Here is an 11,288-nt window from a genome sequence, read left to right as displayed (position 1 = left end):
CCCTCCCTCTCTCTCTCCCCTCCTCCTCTCTCCCACTCCCACTCTCCTCTCCCCTCCCTCGTCTCTCCCCCTCCCTCTCTCTCCCCCCTCTCTCTCTCCCCCTCTCTCTCTCCTCTCCCCTCTCTCTCCCCCTCTCTCTCCCCCATTTTCTCCCTCCCTCTCTCTCCCCTCCCCCTCTCTCCCCTCCCCCTCTCTCGCCCCCCCTCTCTCCCCCCCCTCTCTCCCCCCCCTCTCTCCCCCCCCCTCTCTCCCCTCCCTCTCTCTCCCCTCCCTCTCTCTCTCATCCCTCTCTCTCTCTCATCCCTCTCTCTCTCTCATCCCTCTCTCTCTCTCATCCCTCTCTCTCTCCCTCCCTCTCCCCCCTCTCTCTCTCCCCTCCCTCTCTCTCCCCTCCCTCTCTCTCTCATCCCTCTCTCTCTTCCCTCCCTCTCTCTCCCCCCCCTCTCTCTCCCCTCCCCCTCTCTCTCTCTCTCCCCTCCCCCTCTCTCTCCCCTCCCCCCTCTCTCCCCTCCCCCTCTCTCTCCCCTCCCCCTCTCTCTCCCCTCCCCCTCTCTCTCCCCTCCCCCTCTCTCTCCCCTCCCCCTCTCTCCCCTCCCTCTCTCCCCCCCTCCCTCTCTCTCTCCCTCTCTCTCTCCCCGCCCCCCTCTCCCCCCCCCCCCTGCCCCACTACAGAACGCCCTCCTGCCTGCAGGTTTGCGTCAGAGGGACCAGACCAAGAAGAACCCGACGGGGCCCTACGACCGCGACCAGCTGCTGGGTTACCTGGAGAAGGAGGCCATGGAGGCGGAGGACCGGGAGGACCTCATCCCCTTCACCGGCGAGAAGCGAGGTGGGTGCAGAGGGCCATTCCTTCGGCCGCGTCTAAGTGTCCCCCACAGTGGGGGGGGGGGGGGAACGTGATCCGCGTCATTACCCCACCCGGCAGGAGCAGGCGTGCAGAGGATTTGCACTCAACTGTGATGCCCCCCACAGTCAAATTGCCGCTCGAAGTCTCACACACATGCAGAATGATCGAGGTACCAGACAGGAAAAGGAGCTTTACTCTGTATCTAACCCCGTGCTGTACCTGCCCTGGGAGTGTTTGATGGGACAGTGTAGATGGAGCTTTACTCTGTATCTAACCCCCTGTACCTGCCCTGGGAGTGTTTGCTGGGACAGTGTAGATGGAGCTTTACTCTGTATCTAACCCCGTGCTGTACCTGCCCTGGGAGTGTTTGATGGGACAGTGTAGAGGGAGCTTTACTCTGTATCTAACCCCGTGCTGTACCTGCCCTGGGAGTGTTTGCTGGGACACTGGTGAGGGATCGGAGGGACTATCAGTGATGGTGAGTTCTCTGACTGGGTGACACCCTGGTGCGGAGTCTATTGATGACCTGGTCCTTAATGAGCCACAAAGTCTGAGATTCAATCGCGGGTCTGAGCTGGATTCGCTGGTTGATAGTCGGGGGGCTGCAATCCGCTTCACCGCCCTCCGGGATTGTGGAGGGAGCTGGCCCAGGGCACTCACTGTGCTGCAAATTGCTGCAATATCGAATTTGGCAACAACTCCCACTTCTATAACATTCAATGCTCATTCTCTCTATCTCCACTCTGCACATTCTCTGTTAATCTCTCTGTCTCTCTCTCTCTCTCTCTCTGTCTCTCTCTCTCTGTTAAACTCTCTCTCTCTGTCTCTCTCTCTCTCTGTCTCTCTCTCTCTCTGCCTCTCTCTCTCTGTCTCTCTCTCTGTCTGTCTCTCTCTCTCTGTCTCTCTGTCTGTCTGTCTCTCTCTCTCTCCGTCTGTCTCTCTCTCCATCTCTCTCCCTCACTCTCTCTCTGTCTCTCTCCCTCTCTGTCTCTCTCTCTCTCTGTCTCTCTCTCTGTTTCTCTCTGTCTGTCTCTCTCTTTGTCTGTCTCTCTCTCCGTCTGTCTCTCTCTCCATCTCTCTCCCTCACTCTCTCTGTCTCACTCTCTCTGTCTCTCACTCTCTCTTTCTGTCTCTCTTTCTGTCTCTCTCTCTCTGTCTCTCTCTCTCTGTCTTTCTCTCTCTCTGTCTCCCTCACTCTCTGTCTCTCTCCCTCTCTCTCGCTCTCTGTCTGTCTGTCTGTCTCTCCCTCTCTGTCTGTCTCTCTCTCTGTCTCTCTCTCTCTGTCTTTTTCTCTCTCTGTCTCCCTCTCTCTGTCTCCCTCTCTCTCTGTCTCTCTCTGTCTCTGTCTCTCTCTGTCTCTCTGTCATTCTCTCTCTCTATCATTCTCTCTCTCTGTCTCTCTCTCTGTCTCTCTCTCTCTCTCTCTGTCATTCCCTCTCTCTCTGTCTCCCTCTCTCTCTGTCTCTCTCTCTCTCTGTCTGTCTGTCTCTCTCTCTGTCATTCTCTTTCTCTGTCTCTCTCTCTCTGTCTCTCCGTCTCTCTCTCTGTCCCTCTCTCGGTCTCTCTCTCTGTCTCTCTCTCTCTGTCATTCTCTCTCTCTGTCTCTCTCTCTCTGTCTCTCAGTTTCTCTCTCTATCCGTCTCTGTCTCTCTCCCTCTCTCTCGCTCTCTGTCTGTCTCTCTCTGCCCCTCTCTCTCTATCTCTCGCTGTCTCTCTCCCTCTGTCTCTCTCCCTCTCTGTCTGTCTTTCTGTCCTTCTCTGTCTGTCTCTCTCTCCCGATCTCTGTATCTCTCTCCCTATCTCTGTCTCTCTCTCTCCCTATCTCTGTCTCTCTCTCTCCCTATCTCTGTCTCTCTCTCTCCCTATCTCTCTCTCTCCCTATCTCTGTCTCTCTCTCTCCCTATCTCTGTCTCTCTCTCTCCCTATCTCTGTCTCTCTTCCCCCCTCTCTCTCCCCCCCTCTCTCTCCCCTCTCTCTCCACCTCTCTCTGTCTCTCTCTCTGTCTGTCCCTCTCTCTCGCTCACTCTCTCTGTCTCCCCCTGTCTCTCTGTCCCCCTGTCTCTCTGTCTCACCCTGTCTCTCTGTCTCCCCCTGTCTTTCTCTGTCTCTCTCTCTCTCTCTCTCTGTCTCTCTCTCTGTCCCTCTCTCTCTGTCTATTCCTCTCTGTCTCTGTCTCTCTCTGTCTGTCTCTCCCTCTCGCTCTCTCTCTCTGTCTCTCTCTGTCTGTCTGTCTCTCTCTCTGTCTCACTCTCTGTCTCTCTCTCTCTGTCTCTCTCTCTCTGTCTCACTCTCTGTCTCCCCCTGTCTCTCTCTCTCTCTCTGTCTCCCCCTGTCTCTCTCTCTGTCTCCCCCTGTCTCTCTCTCTGTCTCCCCCTGTCTCTCTCTCTCTCACTCCCTCTCTCTGTGCTGTGCAGGGAAGCCGTTTGTTGCGAAGGAGCGGGTAATGACGCAGTTTGAGAAGGACGCGGAGGTGATTCTCGAGCCGGAGCTGGAGGAGGCGCTCAGGAATGCCACGGACGCGGAGATGTGTGATATTGCTGGTAAGCTGGGCTGGGAGGAGTGGTGTGAGAGTCCGAGAGAGGACTGTGGCCAGTGGGCAATGGGGTTCTTGGGGCTCGCCTGGGGCGGGCGTAGAACACACGGCATTGGCCATAAAGCACTTTCTTGAAGTGTGATCCCTGTTGTAATGTAGGAAATGCAGCAGCCAATTTGCGCACAGCAAGCTCCCACAAACAGCAATGATTGAGGGGTAAATATCCCTCACTGTCGGAGGAGCAGTACTGAGGGAGCGCCGCACTGTCGGAGGGGCAGTACTGAGGGAGCGCCGCACTGTCGGAGGGGCGGTACTGAGGGAGCGCCGTACTGTCGGAGGGGCAGTACGGAGGGAGCGCCGCACTGTCGGAGGGGCAGTACTGAGGGAGCGCCGCACTGTCGGAGGGGCAGTACTGAGGGAGCGCCGCACTGTCGGAGGGGCAGTGCTGAGGGAGCGCCGTACTGTCGGAGGGGCAGTACGGAGGGAGCGCCGCACTGTCGGAGGGGCAGTACTGAGGGAGCGCCGCACTGTCGGAGGGGCAGTACTGAGGGAGTGCCGCACTGTCGGAGGGGCAGTACTGAGGGAGCGCCGCACTGTCGGAGGGGCGGTACTGAGGGAGCGCCGCACTGTCGGAGGGGCAGTACTGAGGGAGCGGCGCACTGTCGGAGGGGCGGTACTGAGGGAGCGCCGCACTGTCGGAGGGGCGGTACTGAGGGAGTGCCGCACTGTCGGAGGGGCGGTACTGAGGGAGCGCCGCACTGTCGGAGGGGCGGTACTGAGGGAGTGCCGCACTGTCGGAGGGGCGGTACTGAGGGAGTGCCGCACTGTCGGAGGGGCAGTACTGAGGGAGCGCCGCACTGTCGGAGGGGCGGTACTGAGGGAGTGCCGCACTGTCGGAGGGGCGGTACTGAGGGAGCGCCGCACTGTCGGAGGGGCAGTCTTTCGGATGAGACGTCAAACCGACGTGTGCTCTCTTGGGTGAACGTAAAAGATCCCACGGCCACAATTCCTTCCCTGTAGCCCTTGCAAATGTTTCATTTTCAGCTATTTCTCCGGCCAGGAGCTGAGGGCAGAAATGGACAGGGCGGGGGAGAATAAACGGACAGATATTCGATGCCGGGACATTCCCTCGCTCTCCGAGCTCCACGTACAAGGAATTGAATCGAGCGAAACGAGATTAAGTTACTCTGGAAGCGTGTGTGTGTGAGGATTGGATTCCCCTGCAACACGGATTTTGTGACCATGTGCGAAATGCCATTTGACATCAGGGGGCTTGTATTTGAAGGGCTGCACTGATCCCTTAAGCGCCGAGCTGCCCCACTATCGAGTTACCCCTCCCGCAATCCCTCGCACCTTCTGTTAGCCAGCATCCACAGCTCGGGGGCATAACCTACTCAGCCTCACTGGTCAGTCCTGCTGTTTATACACCGCACCAGCCTCCTCCCGCCCTTCCCTATCTCTGTAATCTCCTCCAGCCCCTACATCCCTCCCTATCTCTGTAACCTCCTCCAGCCCCTACACCCCTCCCTATCTCTGTAACCTCCAGCCCCTACACCCCTCCCCATCTCTGTAACCTCCTCCAGCCCCTACACCCCTCCCTATCTCTGTAACCTCCTCCCGCCCTTCCCTATCTCTGTAACCTCCTCCAGCCCCTACACCCCTCCCTATCTCTGTAACCCCCTCCAGCCCCTACACCCCTCCCTATCTCTGTAACCTCTTCCAGCCCCTACACCCCTCCCTATCTCTGTAACCTCTTCCAGCCCCTACACCCCTCCCTATCTCTGTAACCCCCTCCAGCCCCTACACCCCTCCCTATCTCTGTAACCTCTTCCAGCCACTACACCCCTCCCTATCTCTGTAACCCCCTCCAGCCCCTACACCCCTCCCTATCTCTGTAACCTCCTCCAGCCTCTACTCCCCTCCCTATCTCTGTAACCTCCTCCAGCCCCTACACCCCTCCCTATCTCTGTAACCCCTCCAGCCCCTACACCCCTCCCTATCTCTGTAACCTCCTCCAGCCGCTACACCCCTCCCTATCTCTGTAATCTCCTCCAGCCCCTACACCCCTCCCTATCTCTGTAATCTCCTCCAGCCCCTACACCCCTCCCTATCTCTGTAATCTCCTCCAGCCCTACACCCCTCCCTATCTCTGTAACCTCCTCCAGCCCCTACACCCCTCCCTATCTCTGTAACCTCCTCCAGCCCCTACACCCCTCTCTGTCTCTGTAATCTCCTCCAGCCCCTACACCCCTCCCTATCTCTGTAACCTCCTCCAGCCCCTACACCCCTCCCTATCTCTGTAATCTCCTCCAGCCCCTACATCCCTCCCTATCTCTGTAACCTCCTCCAGCCCCTACACCCCTCCCTATCTCTGTAACCTCCAGCCCCTACACCCCTCCCCATCTCTGTAACCTCCTCCAGCCCCTACACCCCTCCCTATCTCTGTAACCTCCTCCCGCCCTTCCCTATCTCTGTAACCTCCTCCAGCCCCTACACCCCTCCCTATCTCTGTAACCCCCTCCAGCCCCTACACCCCTCCCTATCTCTGTAACCTCTTCCAGCCCCTACACCCCTCCCTATCTCTGTAACCTCTTCCAGCCCCTACACCCCTCCCTATCTCTGTAACCCCCTCCAGCCCCTACACCCCTCCCTATCTCTGTAACCTCTTCCAGCCCCTACACCCCTCCCTATCTCTGTAACCCCCTCCAGCCCCTACACCCCTCCCTATCTCTGTAACCTCCTCCAGCCTCTACTCCCCTCCCTATCTCTGTAACCTCCTCCAGCCCCTACACCCCTCCCTATCTCTGTAACCCCTCCAGCCCCTACACCCCTCCCTATCTCTGTAACCTCCTCCAGCCGCTACACCCCTCCCTATCTCTGTAATCTCCTCCAGCCCCTACACCCCTCCCTATCTCTGTAATCTCCTCCAGCCCCTACACCCCTCCCTATCTCTGTAATCTCCTCCAGCCCTACACCCCTCCCTATCTCTGTAACCTCCTCCAGCCCCTACACCCCTCCCTATCTCTGTAACCTCCTCCAGCCCCTACACCCCTCTCTGTCTCTGTAATCTCCTCCAGCCCCTACACCCCTCCCTATCTCTGTAACCTCCTCCAGCCCCTACACCCCTCCCTATCTCTGTAATCTCCTCCAGCCCCTACACCCCTCCCTATCTCTGTAACCTCCTCCAGCCCCTACACCCCTCCCTATCTCGGTAACCTCCTCCAGCCCTACACCCCTCCCTATCTCTGTAACCCCCGCCAGCCCCTACACCCCTCCCTATCTCTGTAATCTCCTCCAGCCCTACACCCCTCCCTATCTCTGTAACCTCCTCCAGCCCCTACACGCCTCCCTATCTCTGTAACCTCCTCCAAGACCTACACCCCTCCCTAGCTCTGTCACCTCCTCCACCCCTCCCTATCTCTGTAACCTCCTCCAGCCCCGACACCTCTCCCTATCTCTGTAATCTCCTCCAGCCCCTACACCACTCCCTATCTCTGCGGGAGCGCCGCACTGTCGGAGGGGCGGTACTGAGGGAGCGCCGCACTGTCGGAGGGGCGGTACTGAGGGAGCGCCGCACTGTCGGAGGGGCGGTACTGAGGGAGCGCCGCACTGTCGGAGGGGCGGTACTGAGGAAGCGCCGCACTGTCGGAGGGGCAGTACTGAGGGAGCGCCGCACTGTCGGAGGGGCGGTACTGAGGGAGCGCCGCACTGTCGGAGGGGCGGTACTGAGGGAGCGACACACTGTCGGAGGGGCAGTACTGAGGGAGCACCGCACTGTCGGAGGGGCGGTACTGAGGGAGCGCCGCACTGTCGGAGGGGCGGTACTGAGGGAGCGACACACTGTCGGAGGGGCAGTACTGAGGGAGCACCGCACTGTCGGAGGGGCGGTACTGAGGGAGCGCCGCACTGTCGGAGGGGCGGTACTGAGGGAGCGCCGCACTGTCGGAGGGGCGGTACTGAGGGAGCGCCGCACTGTCGGAGGGGCAGTACTGAGGGAGCGCCGCACTGTCGGAGGGGCGGTACTGAGGGAGCGCCGCACTGTCGGAGGGGCGGTACTGAGGGAGCGCCGCACTGTCGGAGGGGCGGTACTGAGGGAGCGCCGCACTGTCGGAGGGGCGGTACTGAGGGAGCAGAGTGCGATGCCCCCTCAGCACTGGGGAGTGTCGGCCTGGAGTGGGACTCGAACCCGCGACCTTGTGTCTCCGAGGCGAGAGTGCTGCCCATTGAGCCACGGCCTGACAGGCGAGAATGGCGGGCGTGGGTACAGAAACACTGTGTGGAGCAGGAGGGAATGAAGGGAGGCTGACCCGAGTCAGACGTCCCCTTGGCGAGGGAGCAGGATTGACAGCTGCAGCCTGTGGGAGGAGAGGGGCAGTGGGAATGTCTGTGGACCGACCTCAGGCCCAGCTCTCTGTGACGAGGGCTCTCCAATTCCCACCGGTGAGCAACTGGCCGAGTGCCAGCCCTTCCCAATATAGAGCACACATGGCAGGTCCATCTCTCGTTGCGTTGTGTCCGGCTTCGAATATTTGCCCAGACGGCCATCATCCAAGTCCCCCTTGGGGGCGGGCGGCGGAGGTGCGGTGTTGCTGGTTGCAAGGGGCCTGCGCAAAGTGACGTCCACCTTGATCCTGTTCCGGTCAGCCCGTGCAACAAAATGGCCGCCAAACCCAGCGCAAAATGGCCGCCAAACCCAGCGCAAAATGGCCGCCACCCAGCTCGAATCACTCACACTGACCGAGGACATGTATCAGGTGGGGGGAACGGGAGACATGTCTATGATTGGGACAGTGTAGAGGGAGCTTTACCCTGTATCTAACCCCGTGCTGTACTTGCCCTGGGAGTGTTTGATGGGACAGTGTAGAGAGAGCTTTACTCTGTATCTAACCCCGTGCTGTACCTGCCCCGGGAGTGTTTGATGGGACAGTGTAGAGGGAGCTTTACTCTGTATCTAACCCCCTGTACCTGCCCTGGGAGTGTTTGATGGGACAGTGTAGAGAGAGCTTTACTCTGTATCTAACCCCGTGTTGTACCTGCCCTGGGAGTGTTTGATGGGACAGTGTAGAGGGAGCTTTACTCTGTATCTAACCCCCTGTACCTGCCCTGGGAGTGTTTGATGGGACAGTGTAGAGGGAGCTTTACTCTGTATCTAACCCCCTGTACCTGCCCTGGGAGTGTTTGATGGGACAGTGTAGAGAGAGCTTTACTCTGTATCTAACCCCGTGCTGTACCTGCCCTGGGAGTGTTTGATGGGGACAGTGTAGAGAGAGCTTTACTCTGTATCTAACCCCGTGCTGTACCTGCCCTGGGAGTGTTTGATGGGACAGTGTAGAGGGAGCTTTACTCTGTATCTAACCCCGTGCTGTACTGCCCTGGGAGTGTTTGATGGGACAGTGTAGAGGGAGCTTTACTCTGTATCTAACCCCGTGCTGTACCTGCCCTGGGAGTGTTTGATGGGACAGTGTAGAGGGAGCTTTACTCTGTATCTAACCCCGTGCTGTACTGCCCTGGGAGTGTTTGATGGGACAGTGTAGAGGGAGCTTTACTCTGTATCTAACCCCCTGTACCTGTCCTGGGAGTGTTTGATGGGACAGTGTAGAGGGAGCTTTACTCGGTATCTAACCCCGTGCAGTAATGGTGTTTGTGTTTTGATTGCAGCGATCCTGGGAATGTACAAGCTGATGAGTAACAAGCAGTATTACGACGCACTGGGGAGTGGAGTGATCATGAACAAGGAAGGAATCAACAGTGAGTAACACTGCAGGCTGTACCCCAGCATTGTGTCCCTCTGACCTCCTCCTCACAAGGTGAAGAGCTCGGGCTGGGCTTACCTCCAGCTGCCTCGCGCAAATGGACGCTCCTATCGAGCGAGGCTCGGCTGTTAGTGTGAGAGTGTGTGTGTGAGAGTGTGTGTGTGTGAGAGTGTGTGTGTGTGAGAGTGTGTGTGAGAGAGTGTGTGTGTGAGAGAGTGTGTGTGTGAGAGAGTGTGTGTGTGAGAGAGAGAGTGTGTGTGTGAGAGAGTGTGTGTGTGTGAGTGTGTGAGTGATTGTGAGTGTGTGTATGTGAGTGTGTCAGGCCAACATCCCCAGCATCGAAGCACTGACCACACTCGACCAGCTCCGCTGGGCAGGGCCACATTGTCCGCATGCCCCAGACACGAGACTCCCAAAGCAAGCGCACTATTCAGAACATCCTTCACGGGCAAGCGAGCCAAAGGTGGGCAGAGGAAACGTTACAAGGGACCACCCTCAAAGCCTCCCCTGATAAAGTGCAACATCCCCACCGACACCTGGGAGTCCCTGGCCCAAAGACCAGTCCGCCCTAAGTGGAGGAAGTGCATCCGGGAGGGCGCTGAGCACCTCGAGTCTCGTCGCCGAGAGCGTGCAGAAACCAAGCGCAGGCAGCGGAAGGAGCGTGCGGCAAACCAGTCCCACCCTCCCCTTCCCTCAACCACTGAGTGAGCTTAAGAGCACGTGTACGGGAGATATCCGCTCGCGCGTTCCCACTGGGATATTACACAGAAATTTACAGCACAGGAGGCCATTCGGCCCATCGTGTCCGGGCCGGCCGACAAAGAGCCACCCGGCCTAATCCCACTTTCCCGCTCTCGGTCTGTAGCCCTGTAGGTTATGGCATTTCAAGTGTTACATCCAGGTACTTTTTAAATGTGGTGAGGGTTTCTGCCTCTACCACCCTTTCAGGCAGTGAGTTCCACCCCAGACCCCCACCATCCTCTGGGTGAAGACATTTCCCCTCAAATCCCCTCTAAACCTCCCCCCAATTAATTTAAATCTCTTCCCCCTGGTTGTTGACCCCTCTGCCAAGGGAAACAGGTCCGTCCTATCCACTCTATCCAGGTCCTTCATAATTTTATACACCTCAATCAGGTCTCCCCTCAGCCTCCTCTGTTCCAAAGAAAACTACCCCAGCCGATCCAATCTTTCCTCATCGCTAAAATTCTCCAATCCTGGCAACATCCTGGTAAATCTCCTCTCTACCCTCTCTAGTGCAACATCCTGGTAAATCTCCTCTGTAGCCTCTCCAGTGCAACATCCTGGTAAATCTCCTCTGTACCCTCTCTAGTGCAACATCCTGGTAAATCTCCTCTGTACCCTCTCTCGTGCAACATCCTGGTAAATCTCCTCTGTACCCTCTCTAGTGCAACATCCTGGTAAATCTCCTCTGTACCCTCTCTAGTGCAACATCCTGATAAATCTCCTCTGTACCCTCTCCAGTGCAACATCCTGGTAAATCTCCTCTGTACCCTCTCCAGTGCAACATCCTGGTAAATCTCCTCTGTACCCTCTCTGGTGCAACATCCTGGTAAATCTCCTCTGTACCCTCTCTAGTGCAACATCCTGGTAAATCTCCTCTGTACCCTCTCCAGTGCAACATCCTGGTAAATCTCCTCTGTACCCTCTCTCGTGCAATCACATATTTCCTGTAATGTGGTGACCAGAACTGCACGCAGTACTCCTGCTGCGGCCTAACTGGTGTTTTATACAGTTCAAGCATAACCTCCCTGCTCTTGTATTCTATGCCTCAGCTAGTAAAGTCGAGACCTGGGTGTCATGGTTCATCAGTCATTGAAAGTTGGCATGCAGGTACAGTAGACGGTGAAGAAGGCAAATGGTATGTTGGCCTTCATAGCTTGGGGATTTGAGTATAGGAGCAGGGAGGTCTTACTGCAGTTGTACAGGGCCTTGGTGAGGCCTCACCTGGAATAGTGTGTTCAGTTTTGGTCTCCTAATCTGAGGAAGGACATTCTTGCTATTGAGGGAGTGCAGCGAAGGTTCACCAGACTGATTCCCGGGATGGCAGGACTGACATACGAGGAGAGACTGGATCGACTGGGCCTTTATACACTGGAGTGTAGAAGAATGAGAGGGGATCTCATAGAAACATATA

At 57.4% G+C, this 11,288-nt stretch overlaps 1 protein-coding gene across 1 annotated transcript in view; it reads left to right on the top strand.

Moving 5' to 3' along the window:
• tmod4 (tropomodulin 4 (muscle)) overlaps window positions 1-11,288 on the top strand; it is a 30,907-nt gene that overhangs the window by 1,122 nt on the left and 18,497 nt on the right. Inside the window, exons 2-4 of the mRNA XM_070868631.1 lie at window positions 673-829; window positions 3,262-3,387; window positions 9,039-9,128. Coding sequence (XP_070724732.1) covers window positions 673-829; window positions 3,262-3,387; window positions 9,039-9,128 — 373 coding nt within the window. The remainder of the gene's footprint in view (window positions 1-672; window positions 830-3,261; window positions 3,388-9,038; window positions 9,129-11,288) is intronic.

This window comes from Pristiophorus japonicus, chromosome 30, assembly GCF_044704955.1.
Source record: "Pristiophorus japonicus isolate sPriJap1 chromosome 30, sPriJap1.hap1, whole genome shotgun sequence".
NCBI classification, from domain to species: domain Eukaryota; kingdom Metazoa; phylum Chordata; class Chondrichthyes; family Pristiophoridae; genus Pristiophorus; species Pristiophorus japonicus.
Note: the sequence above shows the minus strand (reverse complement) of the source record. Positions and strands in the feature narration are given on the sequence as shown.